Source organism: Phalacrocorax carbo, chromosome Z, assembly GCF_963921805.1.
Source record: "Phalacrocorax carbo chromosome Z, bPhaCar2.1, whole genome shotgun sequence".
In the NCBI taxonomy this organism is placed as follows: domain Eukaryota; kingdom Metazoa; phylum Chordata; class Aves; order Suliformes; family Phalacrocoracidae; genus Phalacrocorax; species Phalacrocorax carbo.
In genome coordinates this window covers 23,891,506-23,917,735 of record NC_087548.1, presented here as the reverse complement: position 1 = coordinate 23,917,735, position 26,230 = coordinate 23,891,506, and the positions used below count along the sequence as shown (strand labels likewise).

Genomic DNA, 26,230 nt, shown 5'->3' with positions numbered 1-26,230 from the left:
ATAAAGGAGAAACAAATTCCAAATGCTAGCACACCTGTGACAGGAGTGAACATTTGTTTAGCCACAGCTCCCTGAAAAAGCTTCTAGAGGAAGCCTACAGGCAACTGTGCATGTAGACCATTTGTCATTTATGGACAAGAACATAATCCAAGAGAATGTACATGTAACGCCCAGAACGAATGAATCCTTGATACACGGTTTACATACAAGGGGGTCCAAATTCCTTTTTTGCAGCTTGAACTGGAGATATATCTGAAACACTACCATTCTGTTGAGAAGAGGAAGACTGCTCGGGAAGCTGAGTAGGTCGCGCACGGGCAGAACCAACCACTGCAAAGGAAAAGCACAAAGCTCATCTGGACATGGAATAGTAACATTTCTACGCTGTTCTCAAATGCTTCATTATGACAAGATAAAACAAGGTCCCTTTCCAGACACAACAATTTACTGGGGCCAGGGGGAGCCGTACACATAAAAGTCTATTAATAAAGACGTTTGGTATGCAGCCCTTTTCTCCTAGTATTACACAGCAACACAACATAATTGTTAAGTACTGGTGCTGCACAAGCATATTTTTAAATACTCTACTACAGAATTAGTACAACTTATTATGTGCACCGAATTAAGCATGTACTTTGAGATATGCAGTCCTGACGCTTAAAGTGCTAAAATTTTATTAATGTTGTGATTATGCCCAAAAAAAAAGCAAGAAAAGAAGCCCTGATGTTTCATATTCTCTAGATGTTACAAAATGGTCCCACCCCACTGAGCCTGCGATCTCTGGAGGAGCAGAAGGGTACCAGTGGAAGGCAGGAAAGTGCAGCTCAGCCTGTGAGTGGAAGAAACAAACCTTTTTGACACTATACTGAAAGTGATATGGATACAATCAATATGTCTAAAATTTATACATTGATTCTCTATGTGCCAAGGATGCAGCGATGTCTGTTCCCAGCGAATGCAGGAGTGAGCATGCAAGCCTCTTTGGTGGAGCTGAATGTTTTAAATTGTTTTTGAAAGAGTTCCTTCAAGCACCTCTGCTTCAGCTGGCCCATTTCCTGCACACGTTCCTAACAGAGTCTGCCAGAAGATTACAAAAGTCAAAGTATCAGCTTTGATTAGCAGCCTAGAGATGACATGCCAAACGAAGGCCACCTCACTGTGCAACATGAAGACAACTATGGAAAGAGGTATCAAATGGGACAAACAAGACAAATGCCCAGATTATTCTGAATATGATAGATCTATCTTACAGCACGAACTGACTACACTAAACAAGACAGTGTGCTGAGAAAAGCTTAATTACAAGGCCAACAACCTAATACTTAGGCCGACTGTGAATAGCAAGACGCATAGGACATATTAAAATACAAGTTACAGGGTTATTCCATACCGAACAGACCATTTACTACAAACAACATGTATGGAGGTGAAGAGAGCCCATCAATAAGATGTCTCAAATGTAAACCATAGCAGTTTAAAAAAAATTATCCCCATTTCATGAGAGTTCTTATTTGTTTAACACCCCCAGAGGCAAATGGCTGAAGGGAGAAAGTGGTCCCAGTTGTCCACCACAAGAGTCTGAACACTTGCAAAGATATGCAAGCCCACTTGTTTTTCACGTTTAAACAGATGGACCGGAATCCAGCCTGAGTTAATGACACTAGATTAATGTTTGGAAGAAGAATCATCACCATCATCAGTACAAGTTAGTTAAGTTTAATGCAGGAGAGAAATGAAAACAATAAGCAGTAACTATTCTTTCTCATGTTAGAGATGTGTTACATCTATATTCATCTAATACATACTTTTCACCTGTCCTTTTTTGGTATTTCAGCATTTTTGTTGATTTTTTGCTATTAACTGTAGAGTGAGCAATAACCCGTAGGGCTTAATTACTCTTTGAATGACTGTTTATACACAGACCATTACAAAACTAAGCTAAAAAATTGAAAGTGTAAGAATTTTAAGTGCACTAGTTAAAGTATATTGAATTTAATAATAATTGAACTCAATTAAGCTGAAGGAAGTTGAGGATGCTTTAGCTTGGAAAAGTCCACACATGATTTAGTGTAGCATAATTAATTAACTTCAAATTTTTGCACCTTCAGTTCATTCAGCTTAACTTTCCTAATGCCATATTGCTTAAACTTGCATATAAATACTATTTGTACAGTATGAATTCCTAAACATACATAGGAATAATTCCAGGAAAAATGTACCATGTCTTTTACATGTCACATGCACATGTACCAAATTAGAAATGCAGAACTATTAAGGCACGTTAGATGAGCAGGAGGCTAAAATGTTCCCATATTTTTTACTTCCTTGAAATGGAAAGGGATAACACTTACCTCTATTATCTCTGGCAGGGGTGTCATTCTTAACAGCTGCCACAGTTCGTCGACTCTACAAAGAAAGAAATCTCTGTTATTCAACCACCTTATTATAGAAAACGTAAACCGCAGTCCCGCCTCTGCTTCTTTGCAGCAAATGAAAATAACATGACATCAGCAATAGAGCTGATTGCTGCCAAATCCCTCCCTGAAGAGCCTAAAGTGAAGACTGCTTGAACTGTACGTACTATTTCAAAAGAGCCTCCAAAACCTTTTCTGTATTTTCCCTTGAGATACATTCAGTTATATAAGTTTAATCCCCAGCTCCCCCTTTGCCAAACTTGTTCTCAGAAAATTTTTAGAAACCCCAATTCATCATAGCAAAAAGAAAGGAACACAGTTATCAAGTACCTCTACAGACATAAAAGTTTAAGTTAATAATTCAAGCATAACAACATATATAGGAGTTAACATGAACATGTTGCATAGGTATTACCAACCTTCACGATTTTGTTTACTTTGGCTGATGGAGTAGGTGGTGGTGGTGTCTCCGGACTTGGTTCAATATCTTCATCAGGAGCAAGATCTGGATTAAGTGAAAATATGCTCTCCAAGTCAATCTGTGTAAAAGAATATAAAACGCATTTATGAGTCTTAGAACAATATTCACCCTCTCCACTTCTCCTATTATATTTGAGAATGAACAATAAATATATTTAGTGGTTTACCCAACAATTGGTTAACTCCATAACCTGAATTACCTTATTTTATGTTCACTAAAAACAGCATAAGCTTTGGTCTTCGTATTAGTTGAAAACTCATCCTTCAGAAAAGGGAAGAACTAAAAATGACCAATAGATATTCATAATTTTGTGAAGTGATCAAATTAAAACAAAAGTACCCACTATTACTGTGGTAATTTGACAATTACTGGGGAATACGAAAGACATTCTGTAACATAGAGAGATCTCAGTAATTTGAAATTTGCCAGACATTGCAAAAGAAAAAGATGAATTACAGCCGCCCAAAACATAAATGTACAGTTGAAACCATGTTAAATTTATCACGGTATATTTTTCTTGTAAGTGTTCCTCATTCAAAATGCCATAAAATATAAGCTGGGGAGGGGCATGACCCTAAAAATAGCTGGCTTCAGATCTATTGAAACTTGTTTTCCTAAGTCTTAAATAGTTTTGGCATCTATAGACTTCCGTTTCCCCTGGCTGGACCTTTCAAAGACCTCACTACTGTATGGATTCTGTGTGTTCGGAGGGATGAGCTCAGCTGATGAGATCACCAGGACACTCTCACAATTTTTTTTTTCTTTTTCCTGTGTTCTCACAAAACCAGTGAAGTGTAATTATTTCTGACTAACATGATCCAAAATTTAAAGGAAGAAGAGATAGCGAAGCTTTACACAGAAAGACACCATTTCCTAAGGAAAGCAATGTTGGAAAAATATTGCAAAAAATAGATAAATAAGCAATCAAATTAGTAGTTCAACTCCTTAGTAATACAAATACAAAACTATTTGCAATCTAGCTCTCCCACTAGTTTCCTGTCTGAACTGCAAGTCTTTCTCCTTCTCAAAAATGTCATTCTTCTGATTGTAAAAGAAAGATAACAAGGTCAGCCTTAGTAACATGGTTCAAAATCAAGAGATGAAAAGAACTATTTCAAATCTATGACACAGAGCTCAGGAACTCAAATGTAATACAAAAGACACCAGCATTTGCCCCACAGCTCCCACGCAAAGCAGTCTGTAACCAGAGAATCATCAGGTAAATTAAGGTTTATATTTCCTCCTTGTTTCCAGTGCGGGTTCCAAAGTAATATTCATGCAGACGTCACATTTTTAGAAGAAAAAAGTTCTAAAATAATTGAGTTTACCTCTTTGCCTTTAGTATCTCCATTTTCAATCCATTCAACAGTTACGCTTTCATTATCTTCATTTAGGGATGTTACCATAGCTTGGTGAATTCGGCCTAGAAAGCAAACACATATGATCATTTACTAACTGGTGGAAAAATCTTCCAGAAGTTATTTTCATCCCTGCACTGTGACATGCAGTGAGAGGCAGGAAGAAGAGGGTTAAAAAAAACAAGGTGATAAATAGAAGATGATTCCTGACCACATACTGTGAAGTGGCTCAGACCTGATTCATCAGCTGAGGCTCTAATGAGACAGTCAGCTTGCAAGCGAAAAACTTAATGAACAGAAAACTGAGTGGTAAATAAACAAAACACGATGTGAAAACCACACCTCTTAGACTCTCTTTTCTGAGAGAAGAAAACTCCAATAAAACAGAGTCTCTCACAGGTAGTAAAGTCTCCTGAGGTGTGCTCCACAAAGGCTTGTTTGTCCCGCTTCTAGGCTGATACAACATTACATGTTCCAACACAGGAGTGAAGCCCCCTGAAATTGTATTCTGATGTCCATTTCTTATGGGCATCCAATCAGTTGATAATTCAACTAAAATTAAATTGCCTGCAACAATAATACAAATCATCATTTTAAAAACAACTGCTAACACAGACTGCTAAGCTGGAGTTAAGATGCTATTGCTTTGACTTCTCCAGTGAAAAGACCCAAAGCCAGCAGGCCCCCAAAAAGTACAATAAAACCAATAAACTTTCAGTAGGAATAAAGATATTTCTTCTTAAATATGTAGCATACTGCAATTTTTTAATGTCCTATTTTCTACATGTTAGCAAGGAGCAATTGGAAGAACAGAGCCATGCACTGACAAAAAGGGATCAAGACCCAGGTGTCACATTGATTTCACATCTGTGCTTTGCCCTAGGAGTACAAAGAGTTGGGATTTCTAAAGAACATGCGTCCAGTGTGACTACTCTTCTAACACCCCCCCTTTAATGAGCCATAGCACGAACAAGCAAACCCTGAATTCACCCACCCAGAGCTACTCCCCAGGTGACCAAGAGCCATGTACAGCTCCCAAAGTATGAGTGACTGTCCTGGAGCAGTGGGAGCATATGTTGCTGCTGCTGGACACGTGCTCAGGGGCGAAACACAATGCAGTCCTTATATATCTGCTCTGGGTCTCCTCCACCTTCTACCTTGTCTTCTCCTTTCCTAAAGCTCCCAACCCCCAAATCTACTCCAGTTCTCTCCTCTGCTGATTGTTTCAAACTTCTATTTTAGCCATTTCAGTCATAATTTGACCTTTTTCCAAAGTTAATGTTTTTATGCTTCTTAGGGCCTGCTGAGGGACAGAAAGGAAGAAAAACCTTGACTGATATTCTAAATTATCTCACCTAGCAGCGCAAGCAACAAACATATACTGTTAATATTTCTTTTATTGCAAAGGCTGCCTAAACATCCACACCTACTTAAAATTAAGCAAGAAGAGAGGCTATAGGGAAGCATCATGGAAGGTAACAGCAAATCTATGCACTGTAATGTAATGCGCAGAGAAAAAGACTAACTGAAACTCAAGCAAAGCATAGCGCTCAGGGGACCTGCACAGACCTGAGACCCCTGGGCAGCACTGCTTTCACACCTGTGGTGTTCACCTTGCCAGCGACATACATTCACATGCACTTACAAACTCCATGCTTGTGCTTACCCAAAGCATAAAGGAGGTCAAGCAGGCTTTTTATTTGGGGGGGGTGGGGGGTGGGTGGGAAAAGCCTCCCCCTTTGCTTCACTTGGTTCCTTTCCTCTAGCATTCACTAGTTTTTACTTCCCTGGACTGTGTTTTTTCTGAACAAAAACTTCCATTTGTGCTTCCTGAGCACTATTCTCCCAGGCACCCCAGCTGCATGCTCTGCAGGGACAGTCTGGCCTACATCCTCCACTGAGGCACTGCCAGGAGATGTGCGGACAGGGACCACTACCGTGCCCTCCCCTCTGTGCACAGGCACTCCTCCATCTCCCCTCACCCAAAGGACATCCCTGAAGGTATTTAAAAGACATGTAGACTTGGCACGTCAAGGCATGGTTTAGGAGACACGGTATTGTTGGGTTAACGGTTGGACTTGATGATCCTAGAGGTCTTTTCCAACCTTTATGATTCTATGATTCTACGACACTGTGCAGGCATGCATCCAAAGTTCACAGATATTACTGACAGTCCACGAATAAATGAGAGGGAAAAAAACCCAACACATAGACATACCACTGAACTATGTAAAATATTTAGTTTCAAAAACAAACAGCACATTTAATGTCCCTCATACAGCAAACAGGACCCTACCCAAGTTCTGCTGGTGGTTGGGCTGAAGGAGACTCAGCAAGCATGACATTCTAGCACCTTATTTCCTTGGATGAGCATTTTTGTACAAGTGTTTTATATGCAAGGCCCTCAATACACCTCTCCATTAGTTTTTCTGCATTTAATAACCACCAGGGACTTCATTATGTGCAATAACACCCTGTTGCAGAACTGTTTCAATTAGCTATCTGGGCCATCAGCAAAGTAGCAACAGAAGCCACTGTCTTCCTGTAGCAAAGCCACTCAGGCCACTTCTACAACGAGCATGCTGGGATGCAAGGACATAAAAACTGTGGGAACTGGAAGACTCCTCAAGCCTACATTGGTATAATCTTCTGCTACTGTTCTAAGGCTGCCAATCCAGAATCAAGAGAAAAAACGATATATGAAAAATATAAGCTTAGCAAAACATACTCTATACAATATTGTAATAATTTTTAGTATGTTACCAAATTTTACAAATTTTGCAGAAAAGCACTATTCACTGCTGAAACCTGTGACACTGTATTAGTCATATAACCATCGTATGTCCTCTTACCTGCTCCTGTGTTCTATTACTTTTGACAGAGAACGAATAAAAATTAAAAAAAAGATTTGATCTTTGCCTTAACAAGTGAAAGGAGATCAAAGCAGCTTGATGAATGAATAGAAAATACTGAACACTCTCACAAATACAGTAAGCCAGCATACCATACAAAAGAATCACAATAAATCTTCCATCTCTGTGCCAGACTTCAGCCATTCCCTGGCCAAGAAAGTCAGGACTGCATGAAAAAAAACCCACTAGCAGAAGTAAAAGTTATACCCATCTTCCAAATATTCTCAGCTTAAATAGAAAATGCATACTATAAATTGGCAATATACCCATACAATTTGTTCCTAAAAATTCTTTGTGTTACTAAGAGTTTACATGTTATTGAACTGCCAGAAAGCACATTTACATCTTTACAAATGCCTCTTGCTCTCCGCAAACAGTATTCCATTATATTTTTCTAGTACACAGCTGAATACAGCAGCTGTGAAATTCAGGAATGCCAGCAACCAATTAGGCTGGCATAAACCTCGTCTAGCATATAAAGCAAGACCAAGCGCAAATGCTAAAGCATGAGAGCCAAATCAATCTGCAGAGTGGTTGAAGGCAACATCCCAGATTTCTTGTGCATTTTCTAGAGTTGGTATCAAAATCTGAAATGTAAACATGCCCATGTAAACATGAACATGCATTACGACAAACTGAAAAGGGAACAAGTGATTCGAGACCACCTTCATACAGACCCAAAAACTAAAGAGGAAAGCAGAGCCATAATGCTGATATACCAACTCTTCACTCGGCCTTTCTTTAATTTCTAGTGCCTCTCCTCACATGATTGGAATTCACATCACAGGCAAAACTTTTCCTGGGAAGTTGTTCCATTGCTACAGGGCTCAAAACTAATGGAGAAGTTATCTAAAAAGGCTATTATTTGTATAAATATGTTCTGTCATACAGCATGTGGTATCTGGCTTATCTCCTACTTACCAGAGCATGAGGAAACTATTGCTGCAAATGCAGCAGTTAGACAACATGAAAGTATGTCAAGCCAACACTCTACAATTACCTTAAACACACCTTACAATATTCTCACCCTAATCAATACAAGCAAAGAACATCAGCTCTCCATTCCCTCTCTTCCTAGTCATCTGATGAACATTTAACAACAGAAGAAAACAAGCATAAACAGCTGCAGAAATATCAGATAAACCCTCTTTATTGTAAGAGTCCATAGGGCAGCTATTGGTGCAGAAAAATGTTTAGGAAGCAGCAGCAAAAGCAAATAACCAGGGCTAAATCAACCATTTTAACTAACCCTCAATGTAGGTAGCAGCGTCAACTGATTGCCAATACCAGGCTGTACTTAGATCCCTACCTCTAAACAAACTGAACATTTTCTACCTGCACAACTTCTCCAAACCACCACAATTTTGAAGCAGTGATCAATGACAATATTAAAACCATGGCCTTTTCATCTTCCCAATACTTTTCAGAAACATGAGTTATCAGTGTTAAATATGGGTTGGTATTCTCTAAATTACAGTCTGGGCTAAAGCACTGGCTGACATGTGACTCAAACCTCTTCGCACTCTCCAAGTGACTCCAGAAATAAGGCTGGAAAAAGACCAGAGTCTTCACCACCCTTCCACATAACTGAAGTGCACCCACCCCAAAAGACACTGTACTCCCACTTCTCATGCAAATGTTCTGTGAAGTCTTAGAAATATCTGAGCTGTAATCATTAAAAATTTACACACCAGGCTATGGAGAAGAAAGGTTTATCATTTCTACTAGGACACTCTCATTCCTCCCCAAAAAACAGTAGCCTTATCAGCTCAAACCCAGGCAATTATTTTTAGCAGGACCAGGCTACAGCAACGTTAATGGACCTAACATTCAGTAAAGCAAACTCACAGCTTATGTTACATCCTCTGAACTTGTCACTTCTTTAGGAGCACAAATGTGTTACATTGGCTCAGGCAGAGGCCTGTCAGCTGAGCACTTAGCTTTTCTAAGTGCATCAGCAGTAGATGTTTCATAGATGAATGCAAAAATATACTACAACTTAACATCTGCTACAAACCCTTGCTGAGGATGACCACTGCAACAGAAGTTACCCATCCCTTAAAGGATTTTAACAGGCATTTGTGAAATAGCCCTTATTTTCCTAGTCACATTCATCAGGGACTAATCCGAATGTTATCTTAGCTTGAGACACCTGGACACGATCAATCTTCACCCTCTGCCACATCATACTGAATTAAAATTGCAAGAAGTACTCTTTTCATCACTCTCTTTAAAAAATAATACAATCCCCAAGTTAGATATAAAAAAAAAAATCACATTTAGGAGAAACATGTGGCTGCAAATCCAGAAGCAGGATTTACCAGAATTACTGTGGTCCAGAAAATTGTCTCCTTTGCTAAAGGCTCCAGTTCTGGTGGAAGGGCTTTCCTGCTCTCACAGTGCTTAGGAAGGTGAAAAATAATCCTCTACTCATTGAACAATGCCTGTACCAAACTTCAAGTCAAAAATGCCAAGAAAAAGAGAATTCTAGGCTTGGTGTCTCCAGTAATGTCAACTGTGGCAATGTTCCTATTCAGGCGATCAGTGCTTGTCATGGTCCTCCCTGAGCTACACAGACAGTCCTGCTGCTAATCCCCCACAGAAAAAACAGCACTTACTAGCGACAGATGTTTCATTCTCCACAGGACTAAACATGTTTGATTTAATTTTGTTTCAAAGGTTCATTTAGCCACAAACAAGCAGCCTTTTATTTTCTTTATATTTACCACAGTTACGCTTTAGTTTTGTTTTACTTAATCATATAGATTTATTTTGGGTTTGCCAGCCTTCCTTATTGTCTTGTCTGTTACCTTAGTTATAGTGTTATCACACTGTCAAATGGGTCACTAAACCTAAACAGTACCTGCTATATTTCTAACGCATGTTCTTAAATATTAAAAAACCCATATAATTTTAAAGAAAGATATATTTTAATATTCATTTTTGTGAATTATCCCTAGCCAACAATTCATTTTGTTTTATTTTCTAAATTATCACAGCAATACCCAAGTCCTTCAAATGACAAGCATGTTACAACCACTTTTTACGATCTCTGTAAACCTCTACAACCTAACAGACAGGATTTTGTAAATAGAAACTAACATTACCGAAATCAAGTTTCCCATATCTGCAGGTGTATTTCAGCTTTGAATTAAAATCCAACTTAATCTACTCTTGCTCCCGTCTAGAAGGCTACCAAACTTAGAAAAATTCCCATCTAAGATATAGATCTAATTTCTGTGCAAAAACCAATCAAACATAATGCTTTAGAAAAACAAAGTTCACAGATATTACTGACAGTCCACTAATGAGGAGGGGGGAAAAAACCAACAGATAGACATGCTACTGAACTGCGTATAATATTTAGCTTCAAAAACAAACAGCACATTTAATGTCCCTCAAATAGCAAACAGGATATAAATGACTTTTTGGTGGTTCCCCTTGCATTCAACACCAACAAACCCCTCCAGCCCCAACAACTAAATTATAATTTGCAGTGCTCAGTGTAGCTGAACTTGTTAGCTGTCCACACTGATGCATCTTCTCTGAAGCAATCATCTGGAGCTGCATCCCAGCACTGCTGTCACAGTTTCTGCTTCTCTAATAATCGTCAAATCTCCAATCTTTTCACATTGTGATGCATTGGGTTTTTCTGCTGACCTTTCATTTTGCAAGCTGATCTCTAAAATCTCCCTTTACATTCAAAACAAGTTTCCTGTGGTTTCCCCAGTTAGAGGAACACTTTGGTTTTTTACTTCCCTTCAAGGTAGGTACAGTTTCTTTTGGGGGTGGGGAGCTAATACCCTTTTAAAGTGCATTTCAAAGGGTATTATTTCACATTGCGGAGCTCCTCCTAAAACATATTCCCTTTACTTGCTTTCAGATGCTTCAACTGCTAGTGAAATCAATGGCAGTCACCCCACTGGCTTCACAAGAGGTTGTCAACAGTATCTCTCCACTGTAGCGTTCAGAGGCTACAGCTACTTATTCCTCTGTAGGTGTCCGTGTCAGAGCGAGAGAGGAGACTTGCTTCTAAAGCAGCTCAATTCATAAAGAAGTATCACATCACAGTGGCCAACAGATGCACTGATATTTAGATATTTATCAGCAAGATATCTCAGCTGTAGCATGCCAGTTATCCTATCATTTCTAAAAGTGGGTAAGTTCTCCATATAGAGCTTGGCCACAGAAAAAGCTATCTGGAAGGAACCACCTGTCCAATCATATCTAATACATACTACCACAAATTCCCTAGAAACTCTTCAATAAATTGAACAGATTTCACCTTTAGGTTATCAAGTGGTCTGCCTCTGCTCTTCGCCCCAGAAAGCAGCACTTCTACCTCACTGTCAACATATAAAAACTTTTATTACAGATTGCATGTGTTCAGTCATTTAGTACTCTGTGCTTTCTTTTATAGCTTGTACAAAACCACTGTACCCGAACAATGAGCCTACCTCTACCTGTCTCAGTCTTTTAGGAGTATCTCCAATACTGTCAACCAGGATGAGGTGCAGTATTCCACAGGAGCTACAGACTGTTTTCCACAGAAGCACTCACTGCCAAATAACAGTAATTCTGAAATTGCACTCACTTTTCTCTTTGTCACTTCACCCTGGTAGTCCATACTTATTTTGTGATTAACTAGAATATCAAGGTTTTCTCCTGTCATTTACAGTTTATGACCTCCCTATCTGTAGCAAAAGCACATTTACTTTGTGCCACATTTCATCCAAGTTGTTTCATTCCATACTTCCTAATCTTCCTGCATGACATACATCTCCACAGAGATGATACTCCCACTCTAGCATAGTAATGAAGTCTCCCAACAATGTTACTTTCTGTGTTATGACCAGGAATTAATAACTGTAATGGACGGGAAAAAACAGCCAGCCAGCCCCAAAACTGATCGCAGAAGGCACACTATTAGGTAGAAATTATTAGGTACACACGCTATCATCACCTGTCTTAAATACATTACTGTTCTCATATTAAACTTCATCTCAAGCATTTTGCAGACTCTATGAAACATTTTACTGAAATTCAGAGAAACTTACAACTGACCTGCCTAATCGGTCAATACTAGTAATGCTGCACAAAGCCTCTCCCACACTGACACACACGCTCATGTCAGGACACCCCACACTCAGCTCCAGCTTTCAGCACCGTGTTTACTTGCTCTACCTCTAGGACACTAGTTTGGGATACAGAGACTAGAAGATCTTCAGCACCTGTTCTCCACTGTTTGCTACTACTTTTAGTTGAGGCACTGTATGTTCCTAAAATGCTTTGATTAGATTTGTAATTTTTCCCCTTGTCAATGAGCTGTAATCACTTCTGAAATTGATGTTAATGTGATGGCCAATTGCTCTATGACCTAAAATGCTTTCATTCGGTTATGCTGTTTTTGTCACTGGGATACCGCAATGGTCTTTCTTTTTCTGGATGGGGAGGAGAGGCAGCTCCTACAAGGCTCTATCACTTGCTGTCAAGTGCTCTTACTGAAACATGGCATAACGCATGGCCAACCTTTTCGTTTTCAAGCAGCAGGCAACACTAGGTTGTAACAGAAGAACCTCAACTCCTAGAGATCACCTCTGTGCTTTTTTTTTCCAGTCAATGCCATGGACAGGAACCTTAAGACAACTGGTACAGGCTGATTCATGTCCACAACAGCCCTGGAACAGCACCTTTCGTGGCACATTGCTCACAACTGCTGCACGTAGTGCTCAACCCAGGTCCCTCAGCTCTGCCTATGGTAGCAAGTACTGTACTGCGACAGGAGCAGATCTGCAGAGCAAAGCAGGTGTTGCTGGGGATCAGATATTCATACCACATGTTTCAGAGGTGACCGGGGGAGTGTCTGGTGCCGCAGACTGAACACCCGTTGTTGGAGTGCATCATGTAAATATCTGAAGTGTAACCTCCAGCTACATTTCATCCAAAAGGAATTTAATATGCTCCAAGGCCACTTTCACAGTGGACTAAAGCATAGCACAAAGCCATAAAGGATGATCAGAAGATACATGTCCAAAGTCCATTCGTGATCTGAATAGAAATGCTTGTACAGGTCCATCCCTGTGGTCCCAAGTGGCACACCTAGAGCCCTCAGACCTCTTAACTTTTTATGGTTATTCACCTTGACCTACACAGAAATGAGAAAACCGCATCGCAGCCTCCCACTGTGATGCTTTTAGAGCATAACCAGAAGCATGTGCTGCATGCCTAGGGACGTGCATGAGAATATGGAAGCGTGAAGCTTACTAAAACACAGAAGGACTGTGCGAGCAGTGATAGCCAAAATGATGCAGTTCAGGTCTCTTCTTAAGAACCAGTCAAGGAAGTTTAGGTTTTCTGTAGGAGGCAGGTCATCTGGTTCACTCCAGGTGGAAGCCTGGAAGTAAACTAGCACACGCGCAATGAGAATGATCATGGTACCAGGACACTAGACTAAAATGAGGTGAAAGATAAATTCACTATCAGAACAGTCCAAACCATGAAATACTTTAATCCTCTGTACAAGAAGATTACATGCAAGCAAGTGCTAATGAAGGAAGAAACTGGGAAGGTGAAGCACTGTTTTCTTTTATGTTATAAGGCCTTTCCAAATATTAGCTAGAAACTTACACATCATTTTCCAGACTCGTGTTCAGTTACACTCTGAATTACAACAAAATCTGTGGTCCAATCCTTTGGCAAGACAGCTTTTTGGGTAGTTAGATGCCATGACTTCAAAAGGGCCGCTCAAAAATAAGGGAGTACATAAAAAGGTGGCAGATGAACTTCAACATAGACAAAAGAAAGATAATGCACCCAGAGAAAAATAATTTCATTTATGGGTATACAATGCTGAAACTGTAACTGGAAGTTACAACTCAAGTAACAGATCCTTCAGTTAACACAGTTCTCTAAAAACATCAGCTCAACATCCAGCTGCAACAACAACAAAAAAAAAGCCAGTAAAACACTGGCCATCATCAGGAACCCAGAGAATAAATGCAAGTGTCATTTTCAAACTATAAACACAACTTTGGTACACACGCATCTCAAGTACTATGGTAATAGCCTTCACATCTCAAAAAAGATGTAGCAGAATTAGAGGAGGTAAAGAGGAGGACAACTAAGAAAAAAAGAGAATTAAGATATTAAGGTGGATGAGATTGCTCACTTTTGAGGGAAAGACTGCGGGTGGATTTGGTTGTGCTCTACAGCCATAAAGGACAAAATGAGTGGAAACTGTTATTCACCAAATCCTGAGACACTGAAGTTGGGAGCAGACTCTTAAGGCACCTTGGTTTCAGGCATATAGAAGTAGTAATGTACTTTTCTATGCAACAAGCAGGGAACTTCCCAATCTTGCTTCAAGAGGTTGTGGAGGCAGACAGCTCAAGTTGGGTCAGAAAGGTATTCAATAAATTCACAGACAATAGGTCTATAAATTGATATTTAATAGGATTAGGCAGAGTTGTACTTCTAATATCCCAGGTATAATTCTAGATATTGGGGGAAGAGAAAGACTGCAGACAGTGACAAGGCTGACCTGCTTTCCCTACATAGCCTCTCCTACTGCTGTTGGGCTAGATGAACCATCCGTTAGATCCACTGTGGTACTTCTTAACAGTAGCGGTGAACATACTGTAAGGAGACGGAGGAATGTCCAAAAGGGCAGAAACACTTCTTAAGCATTTTTTAAAAATTCACATTCTCCAATTTCATTATATGTCTTATAAAGAGAGAGGGGAAAAAGAAGTTTTCATTCACTTTTCGTAAAGTAATCTTCATTTTGTCATATATTCACACAGCAATCTACTTCCGAAGTACAAAAAAAGCCCAAACCAGAACAGCAATAATTGACCCATTTTCAACATTCCTGCGAGGTTTTCCAGTGCCTGCTGATTCCTTTCATGGCCATATGAACGCCCTCCAGTACTCAGACTTAAGGAAAATTAAGCAATGAGAGCTGCAAACTTCATTCAAACAGGAACAAAACGTTAATGTATGCCATGATAGTATTTTCTGTCCTCTGTCACATTTTTCTTTTGCTGCCACTGCATAAGTGAAGGTTTTCATTCAATTCCTGGTAATGACATTCACATACTTCCTATGAGTTGACAACGTGTAAACAAGTTGCAGGAATAGTTCAATGTCTTCTTAAATATATTTTTTTTAGTTTTGTAAAACTGAACATGACATCTTTTTTCACATTTAGTCAGCAGTTCCTTGGAGTCCTTTAGAACAATCTTGCAGGCAGCTTCTTTACAATCTTTCAGAACTGCTTGTGAAAGTTCCTCTCCAGAATACTTTGCTATATACTTTAACAGATCAAAGTCCAGTGTGTTCAGTATAAATTTCAATATAGTTATGGTATGTATGAGCAAAAGTAGATTCAGTCAAGTATCTCTTTCAAACAACATTGGGGTTTAGTGGTTGTTGAAATTTTTTTTAACAACAGGATTTAAGATTGTGGTGGATTCAAATAGTGTGGTGAATACCCTCTGCAAAAAGATTGAGATGACGCGGCCAGTCTCCTCTCTCCCTTCCCCCTTCTCATTTTGTTTGTTGCTTGAATAAATGGCAGAGACCTCCTTTTCATTATTTTTCTCTACTTTGACTGAAGCTGACAGTAGCTGCCTAGAAACAATAGCCTCTTGATTCACAGAGAAAATTTCTACCAGCACCTCCTATAGATGTTTTCAAATGGTATCATTTGCCTTTCATGACCCACCTCGTCAAATAACAGTTTGTCTTTTTGGTTTTTTTTCTTCCCATTTCCCTTACTTTACAATATTACATTTAGTAAGAATATTTACCATTACTTAATTTATTACAGACCTGTCAACTGTTGCTCCTGGTTAAAAGTCAGAAGCCTTTATTCTCATCCACATTTAAAGCCTGTACTTTTTCCTTAATAAGGTTCTAAAAGTTCAAACCAACAAGATAACTTTAAGTAATATTTTAATTCTTCTTTGTGTTTGAGGAAGGCTTATTGTAACTTAAAAAACATCAGGCTGTGATTTATATTCACCTCATTCATCACCGCCTAAATTCCTATCCTATTAAAATGTCAAAATGAACTGGGAAGTTGAATTAATAAAAGTGTAGAAGAGTATGCAAACATTGCCCAAAACTGAATTAGAAACTTGGAATATTCCAAAATCTAAGTGTGCACGTGCTTTTCAAACTGAATTCATTTCCACTGCCCTCTTCCTAGAGCCAGAGATCCTCATCACCACATCATTATGCATGCCTGCATCTCTAGCCTACACTTTTACAGATCGTTCGGAAATACACCTCAAACTCCATATGTAGCTCAGCCACAAGGGGAAAGTAACACATCTTAGCGATTACAAAATGTGCAGCACTGTGCAACAAAAATTCTAGAGCCAAACTCTGCAAGGGCACAAGTATGCTACGTACATTGCTTCTAAAGAGAAAGATTTAAATAAAGCCCACGCTCCACCTCCCTCCACTCACACATTCAGTGTGTTCATCCTTTGAAGGTAATCCTTAACATACTATTCTGTAAGTAGAGACTGAAAATACTCACACTTCTGATACCTGGGATCACACAGAGCTGCCAGTGCCTGATGGAAACCATGAAAAACTCAAACTTGCACTTGACAAAGCTTCAATAGGATTAATGATAAGTCACTTTTTCACTGTTTGGGATTGGACAATTAGTCTTACAGTGTTGGTGTTGCAGAAGGGGCAAGGAACACAGCAGACTCTTACCTTCACAAGCCTGGGAAACTTAGAAGCAGCTTATGCCTGATGCAACCAGACTCCCAGTAGGTAAAACCAGTAAGCTATATTCAAAGCATATTATTTTAATAAAGCAAAATAAAACCCACTACTACCACATTCAAGCCTTTAAGCAGCAAAATCACTCATTTTTCTTTCTCAAGAGTCAAATATAAGATCAGACTCAGTGTTGCTAAACTAGGCCCCATTCACAAACAAAAAAAAACAACAAAAAAAATTAAAAACCCAAACAAAAACAAACAAACAAACCAACCAAAAAACCAAACTGATCAAGGGGCTTAATTACTAAATCTAACTGATAATTCAAATCCTTTAAAATGTCATGAAAGTTTTGGCTAGACATACGGTTTTAGAGAGTTATCTTTAAGAACCTCTACTTACTCCTTTTAACTAAGCAATTCTAAAATTAACTTGGACTCCTAGCAGTGTAAAACAACTGAATTTAGACTGTAATAGCAAAGTCATCAAAAGTCTTCTAGGCTCTACTACCTGTGGTTTCTCTCTTTCCCAGGAGCAACAACTAGGCATGGAGAAGAGCAGCACAAGAGAAGAGTATCTAGGCCCTGTTCTGCCTCCAACAGTAGCTCCATAGCTCCACATTAGAAAAACATTTAATGTGGCAGGTGTACTTCACCAACTTCTAGCACATCAATGGTTTATGGATATTCTAAGCCACAACTGACCTGTTTAGCATGATACCTTCTGGGGTCATGAACAAAACGCATTTCCAGGGTATCAGACACTGTCAGTACCGTTTCATAGCTAAACACTTCCTACAGAAAACAAAGCGTCCCTTTACAGAGGTCAAAAGTGTAGGAAAATCAGGTCAACCACCTATCTTAGTATTAGGAACACTATAGCACACTATAGGCATCTTACTTCTTCAAGTGAAAATAGAAAACCAGTACTCGAACAACAATATAAAACTGTGAACATTTTAAGGAAAGGAATGAGGACAGAAAAAGAAGAAACAGCATACGTCCCTGTACGTTCATACAATATGAACAGATTTTAAGATACAGGTAACAGCAGTTTAAAACAATCTACATCTGGATTACCACAGTTTTAATTCCCTGCCTTTAGTCCCTCACTTCCCTAAAACACATCTAACTAAAAGCTAATGCTGATGCGGTGGCCAGACAAAAGCATCCCAGAGTTAAACATCTTAGCTGTGGAATCACACCAACGGCCAAAATTAGCTGTAGCTAACTTAATTATGATGATTGTCTAACAGTCTTACATAAGTATAAAAATCTCTACCAAAACCCAGGAAAAATTTATCCAAACAATATAGCTAGGAACATTGGTTTAGTGTCTATGTTCAGTTCAGTATTGGGAACAATTAAAATAAAACCTCAAATACCAAGTCACACTAAAACCCAGAGGTTCGGAATATACAACTGCAAGCAAATTTTAAAAAATTATATTAGTGTGAAATGTGACTTCTTCCTCAAAAAAAAACCCCAACAAACCCCGAACCAAAAAAGACTTCTGAAAATACATAAGTTGTAAAACTGGAAAACACAGATAAGCTTTCAAGCAAGCAAAAAGAACTGCTCATATACCTGAAAGCTTGTTCATGTTTTTGAAACAGATGAACAGATATAACAAAAAATGTATTGTAGTTGTATAAAAAAACCTTTTACCCTACATCTGGAAATACACACTGAAAGAATTTATGCTTCTAAATAATTTTAACTGTGCTACGAAGGCATAATGAGAAATCGACTATTAAAAGCCAATGCCTTCTTAAAAATTCTTCTGTTTTAAATTACAAAACCGTCATGCCTGCCTATATATTTTGTTTACTACAAATTCTCACTGGTGGACAAAGTCAAGACTGCTTGGTAGTCCTTACTGTGGACTTCTGTATCTTATTTTTTGCATCGTATTAGATATTTAACTTAACTCTGAAAAGTTAGCATAAACCTTTAATTTACCAAAAGTAGTCATTGAATTCTTTTCTTCTATGGGCTAAACATGCTGTGAACTATTATAGTGAACACCACATTTCAGTGTTCACCTTGGTCTGACCACACCGTTGTCTTCCTGATCCCAAGCAGTCATACAGTACAGTGAGGAAGACAAGATAACCCAACAAACACTAAGATAGAAAAAAGTCAAGCAATAAATAAATAAATAAATAAATAAAAACATCACACTTTATGATATAAGCAGTAAATGTTTACAAAGGAAGTACTTAAACAAGAACAAAGCAATCAAGCAAATTTATTCCATTGTGTTACTTACTCCTCAGGCACCAAAAATCACAGGCACATTCCACAGGTCAAGCCAACAAATATCCTACAGATTTTGTGCTCCAGGAAAGGAGCTCACCCAGTAAATACTTCATACTCATTTCTCTATGTTGTCCTACGGTAAGTGGATGCATTAAAAGAAGTCAAAAGGCTGATTTATCTTCTAGAGCAAAGAGATACTTTTGCAATGACATTACTCTTCAGTCAGACATGACCTCTTCCCAACGATTTATCGTCTCTTCCCACCTCAACCAAGTGGGAAGCCATGCTTGGTGCTATAGCAACACAGCAAAGTCTTCAGTTCATAAAGCTGTAAGAAGAAAAGACAAGTAAAACTGGGCCCAGGCAACAGGCCATCACAAAGAGTGGGTGGAAAGAGCAATAACTTTACCTACCAAACAGAAACAAAGAATAGATTCCCCCACAACATGATCAGAGGGGAGAAAACATGCAATACAAGCTGTGCAATCCCAGTGGCCACATGCAGCTCTGAAGACATTACTGCCAGTATGTACTGCTGTATGGGACAAAGGTAAGAAGGTAAGAAGATTCTCCCAAGATTAGGACTCAACGCTTGTCATTCAAAAGCTATTTATACAAAATACAGAAGGCTTACACAAACATCTGAGCATCTGCGAGTTACAGTTAGAATCGACTTCCTGCATAACAAAGCTGAACACTTAGTGATTTCAAAAAGCACACAGAAAATTTAACACATCCTCCTGGTCAACACTTGTGATGGAACAAACCCCAGAAACTCTAGATGTCCCAATATGAGAACTTACACCAGATAGGTAAACCTAAATGTTGAACCCATTAGCTCAACCAGCAACGGTAGACTTGAAACCCTGCCGCTATGGAAGGACAAAGACACATCGTGTCTGTATGGCTTACGCAGGGATTAGGTAATTGAGTCAGATGGTAACAAGAAGGTCTTAAACACAGGGAACCAATAGATGTATGTCACCAAAGGAAAGAGTAAAAGCACATTACCATTTAAATCTATCCTCAAGAGCTTGTAAAACAGGGTGACTACCTAAACCTGAACAGGATTTTTACAGCATCTTTATGCCTTCTGCCCTGCTATAAAATCATTATTGCTATTGGGAGTTGTACATAAAGATCAAGATCATCATACAGGATTACACAGAAGACAGAGGATGCTACAGACCTCTCGATTCTGAGAAACATCAATTTCACAGAAGTTGGGTTTTAAAGAAAAAAATTACAGTGCTCATCATTACAAAAATCAGTCTCGATTGTGTTTGAAGGCAAAACAGTGACCATGATGTTTTGGCAAGCCTAAAGAGAGAGGAGCTGCCAGCAGGGTTTTGGACTAGATGGATTATCTTCGACTGTGACCGGTTCCAGCTGCTTCAGAGACAAGTGAAGAAAATTCTTAAGCAGGCAATTACAAAATAACACAGCCACAGGCAAGATTTCTTCCTACCTCTGTCAGTTAGAGGTTATTTAAACTACAGGCTCAGGAAGAACTGAAACTACCTTTTACAGTTGCCAATGTACTTTTCAAATCCTTAGTGTAAAACTGGATATTCCTACCATCCTCCTTAAAATTCTGCTATGCTTCCAGCCTCCACCTCCTCTGGTGATAACTGTACCTAGTCTATTCTTCTTTATCAGTTTTAAGTTTTCTCTTTCAAACACTGTGCCTGTTCTTGTATTGTGGGCACAAACTCATGATCTTTCTTTTTTGCACCATTTGCCAGTTAATCCCTAGAAATTCAGGATTTTTCCTTTCCTGAAAGTTCAGTGAAATTTTCAGTCACTCTTCCAATTACAAGAATGTTCCTTCTCCTCATGCCTGTTACATTATTTCTGACACAGTGAGATCAGAATTTCTTCCACACACACACACCCACACACACACACCCACACACACCCCCAACCCCACTTTCAAAATGAGCAAATAGATAATTAATTTCTCTGTCCTTCTAGGTAGTAGTTCAGATCTGCAAAGACACAAGGAATAGGAACAGCCTGAGGAGGAAATGGACAGAACACAATTGGACTGAAGAAGTGAAAGAAAAACACCAATCAGCCTACTAAGGGGCTGCAGGGCATAAGAGGTTTATCCTATTTCAGCAAAAGACTGAATTTATGGAAGAAAAACTAAAAAGTGATTCTTTCTCCAAGTCATTATACAGGTCTTTGTCATCGTTAATGGGATAATGCACAAAAATCATAGAATCACAGAATCATTAAGATTGGAAAAGACCTCTAACATCACCAAGTCCAACCACCAACCCAACATGCCCCCTAAACCATGCCCCAAGTGCCACATCTACACATTTTTTTAACACCTCCAGAGACGGTGACTCCACCACCTCCCTGGGCAGCCTGTTCCAATGCCTGACCACTCTTTCAGTAAAGAAATTTTTCCTAACATCCAAACTAAACCTCCCCTGGCACAACTTGAGGTAATTTCCTCTTATCCTGTCACTGGTGACTTGGGAGAAGAGACCCAACCCCCACCTCACTACAACCTCCTTTCAGGTAGTTGTAGAGAGCGATAAGGTCTCCCCTCAGCCTCCTCTTTTCCAGACTAAACAACCCCAGTTCCCTCAGATGCTCCTTGTAAGACTTTTCTTCAGACCCTTCATGAGCTTCGTTGCCCTTCTCTGGACACGCGCCAGCACCTCAATGTCTTTCCTGTACTGAAGGGCCCAAAACTGAACACAGTATTCAAGGTGCAGCCTCACCACTGCTGAGAACAGGGGAAGAAGTGGAGAAGATGAAGTGGAGATACAGGTGTAAGTCCACGGACAAAGCATCAGGCTATTATTATCTGAGTAAAGGGAATTCTCAACAAATGCCCATATTTAGACCTCAACAACAAGCATCTTCTGGACAGGAGCAACACAGCAGGTCTTGCGGGCACCTTCTGGACCCACCTCTACTTCCCTAAGCTTCTGTGTGAAAAGGCACACTTTTCACTACTGGAACTGCAGCCCATTCTTAGCAACTTGCAACCTAAAACAAATTCTTTCCTGTTCCCAAGACAGATTACCAAGGCATTATTTCAAGCAACATACATCAATTACACTGAAATAAGTAGAAAATTTCAGTATCAGAAATTATTCTAAAAAGCCAAACTAGCTGATCACTTAATATGCTCTTACACGGCATGAGCATAAGTAGCTATTCCAATTATAACTGGAAATATTATCTGGAACTCTAGACAACATTTATACCAATGTTTACCCACTGAGAAAAAACAGATACACAGCAAGCAGCTCTCCAGCGTCAGTCCTCGAAAATGTTGGGTTTTATCCAAACACTGGTTTTCATGTGTTTTTGGCCATGAGTTCCAACAATGCCTTTACATTTGTACATCATCTATTTTCCATTCAGTCCTATAAGAACTCTCTCCTGAAACACTTAAGGCTAATTAGAACTTGTGAAAATAACAGAATATGCAACTTTCATTTCCAGAATGTTCTAGTCTCATTCTCCCATTTATTGTGTTTTGCCTATCTTTGAAATTGTGTTGTAGTGAACAAGAATTACTTTTAACAGTGATGTTTCACACACACACAAAAAAAAAACTGTTCCATTTTTCTTTTCATTTAAAGAAAAACAGAGTTATCTGGAATTAATAAAGCTCTGTATTCAGAGAAGTGTTTAACATACCTCATGGACAGATGGGAAGAAAACCACATACTTTTTCAAATTACCCCATTAACAAAGTAAGACTTTATTCTTCTCTGGATTCAGCAAATAAACAGGTAAAAAACGAAATTTTAAAGAAAGACTGTACCTACCTCTCAAAATAATATTTAGTTTTAAAAAAGGACTCCCTACAGACAAGACAACATGTGAAAAAGCACCCAGTCCAACACACCACTTTTTCCAGAAGTTTCCTGAATGGTTTGAGTCGTGCTTTCAGCCAAGGGTAGCTGGTATGACACACAGCCCTGATCCTACCTAGGATAAGTTCTGGGCAGAGCAGATCCAGGTAGCTCCCTGTTACTGAACCAGTAGATTATAATGTGAAGACGTCCAGTTTACCCTGGCCATGCATTTCCTACCCACTGATACTGTTGGGGTCACAGATCCCTCTGTAATATACTGGAGCTCACTAATCCTCCAGAAAACTAGCACATCTAGTTTTCTACTGTGTTTAGTGAATCAAACAATCAATTAATGTATTAAATCATCAGGAAAAAGAAATTCATTGGCCACACTGGATGGGAGAGAGAGTCCGTGGGAACAACACATTGGAGAGAGGCACCGGCAGCAAGACCCTCCCCTTGTCAGAAGCAGCTAGATTAATTTTGATTGCCTGCACAACCACAGTTCAGGTTGGAAACCTACCTTCTGAAAGGCAATGCAATCTAGTGCTGGCTGTGTTTCAATATCTTTCTCAAAATGCTCCCTTCCACATAGGTTGGACAGTTTATCCTACAGTTTAATGGGGAGAGAACGACAGAAGGCTGCAGTAGCCTGAGCCAGAACAGGGCATCACCTCCCCCAGTCCCAACGAAAAACAAGCAAACCTCACAATAACAAGGACCCACTAACACTGGTATGACACTGCAGTCTGCTTGTTCACACAAGGACCAAGTTAACACAAATGCTCAATACCCTACAGTTTGAGCAACTAGTACGAAGGCAACTCCCTAGTATGTTACGGATGTGTAATATATTTAATGTGCTGCACTGCATGTGTAAGAGATACAGCAAAATACGTAAATTGTTAACAGTAATGAAAATAAGTATTGTTATGTTCAAGAGTTACTGTCCTCGCTTATGACATTAGAAGTGAGCAGAACCCTGCAGAAGGTGAGATGGGGGGCAGGGGAAGCAGCAAAGCATTCTCATGCCTTATTTTCCAAAGGTGTACAAAGCAAACAGAAACATCTATTAGAAGTTTGCACAGCCCTCGGAAAAAGAGCTTTATGAGTTGCTACGGTGAGGTTTTCTGAAATCCTGGGCAGAGATCTGCAGGAGTTATGCAAATAACTGCCCGACCTATCAGATTCTTCATGTGACACATAAGCCATTAAGCACAAATTGAAGGGTTAGATTTAGTATAGTGTCCAGCCAACACCGACCATTATTTTATTGTAGGGTTAAGCTGCAGTATGGGACACAAGAAAGACAGGCTGCATAAAGCTTGTCAGCTGCATGTTTCCTGCCTCATGACAAAACCACACTAACTTCAGTGCCTTTGACACTCAGATCTTTCTTCCCTTATAAACATCTGTTTATTCTTTACCAAGCTTCTCAATCCTGGAGGAAAAGGAAAAAAAAAAAAAAAAAAAAAAAAAAAGAGACCTTCCAGAAAATCCCAGCAGAACCCCACCCTGGTTTAGTAGGCTTCACAGATCTCACAAAGACTGAGAACAGATGACATATTCCCACTCAAATTAAAATTAAAAAGCTGAAGTCACAAGTGACCTGCCATTGATTCAGTCAGTGAACTTCCCATTTCAATCCTCTCCTACCAGACAAATATGAAGGGTTAGCACCCTAAACCTGTCACACATGCCTCCTTTATTCACGTGTATTTCTAGACGGCACCATACATCCTCCTGCCAGGAAATGCTGCGCAAGCTGAGAAACACTGGATCCACCACAGAGAAAGAACAACTCAGGGGCATAAATAGCAAGCGCTCTTATATTGTAATCATAAAGATCATCTGAAATACTAACATCAAGCTTTTTGGCAAGCGATGGAAGCGTCCGACGGCATTTCTGCCAGGGCATATTTTTGTGCCATTTTTCAGAGCACGGCTGGTACGCCGGAGCGAACAAGAGGCCTCTCCTCCCTCCATCGCCTCATCCCCTCCCCTAAGGCCCTCCCACCTCCCCGCCGAAGACTCCCCGGGGCCCCCCTCCCGCCGAGTCGGCCCGCCGCCCCCACCCGCAGCCCCCTTCACACCGCTCCTTCCCCCCCGCCCCCCCCCGCCCCTCCCCGCCCTGCCGCAGCCTCCCCGTCCCCGGCGGCCGCCGCCGCCGCCGCGCGCGCCCCGCGCAACCGCCCTGCGCCGCCAAGCGCCAGCGCTCCCCTGACAACCGCAGCGCGCGCCAGGCCCGGCCACTCCCAGGCCCCGCGCACACAATGGGCCCCGCGCGGAGCCCTCCCCCCGCCCCCACCCACCCCACCCCGCGCCGAGCCGCGCACCGGCGCGGCGGCACCGGCTGCGGCTGCCGGCGGGGGTCTGCGGCCGCTCCGCCGGGCAGATCACTGCCGCCGCCCCTGCCCCACTGACCATCGCTGCGCTTAATCTCCACGTAGATCCCGATCTGGATCTTGCCGAAGTTGGCCGCCGCCATCGCCTCATGGAGCGGCCGGGCAGATCGGAGGCGCTGCCGGCCGGGCGCACGGGGGCGGGAGGGCGCGCACAGCAGCGGGCGGTGGCGGCGGCACCGACCGCGGCGGCTCTGGGAGGGCGGGAGGGAGGGGAGGGAGGAAGGAGGGAGGGAGGAAGGGAGGGAGGGACGGGCGGAGGGGGAGAGGGAGGCGGAGGAGGGGGAAGAGAGAAAAGGCACCGGCCGGATACAACAGGCGCCGGGTGCTGCTGCGCCTGCGCGCCTCGCCGCGGCGTCACGGTAGGACCGGCTCACGGCGGGGCGGGGGCTGAGGCCTTCGTGAGCCGCCCGCGGTCCCCACCTCGCCCACCTCCTCCACCACCTCTATCCTCACACACACACACACACACACATACACACACACACCCCCCCACACCCGCCTCGACGGAAGGGGGCGTTCGGGCCCCTAGGCCCGCCCCAGGCCCGGGCGGGTCCCCAGCCGCGCCCACTCTCCCGACGGCCCCCGGTGTCCCCCGCCACGGCCTTTGGGAGGCCCACCCTTCGACCTCCCCGTGGCGGCACAGCTGCTCGTTCACGGCTGCCCTTCGCGGCGCTGCGGCCGGGCTGGCACAGGGTGGGCGACCCCGCTGCCCTGGGGCCGGCGCCTCGTGGGAAGGGCCCGCTCTTGGCCGCCCTGCCGCCTCCTCGCTCGCCCGGGAACGGGAGGGGCTCGTCCCAGTTGCTGGCCGCCTGTGCGTCCTGGACCTGT

The 26,230-nt window shown here is 41.2% G+C and overlaps 1 protein-coding gene across 4 annotated transcripts in view; it reads right to left on the bottom strand.

Moving 5' to 3' along the window:
- Nucleotides 1-25,856, bottom strand: part of KIF2A (kinesin family member 2A) — a 55,986-nt gene extending 30,130 nt beyond the window's left edge. Inside the window, exons 1-5 of one of the 4 annotated variants that reach the window (XM_064438930.1) lie at nt 25,422-25,856; nt 4,224-4,318; nt 2,834-2,953; nt 2,352-2,406; nt 208-330 (exon numbers count right to left, since the gene is read on the bottom strand). In XM_064438930.1, the coding sequence (XP_064295000.1) occupies nt 208-330; nt 2,352-2,406; nt 2,834-2,953; nt 4,224-4,318; nt 25,422-25,485 (457 nt within the window). In that variant the 5' untranslated portion in view covers nt 25,486-25,856. The remainder of the gene's footprint in view (nt 1-207; nt 331-2,351; nt 2,407-2,833; nt 2,954-4,223; nt 4,319-25,421) is intronic. The other 3 variants (XM_064438931.1, XM_064438933.1, XM_064438934.1) reach the window with 3 other exon arrangements.
- Nucleotides 25,857-26,230: the final 374 nt, after the last annotated feature.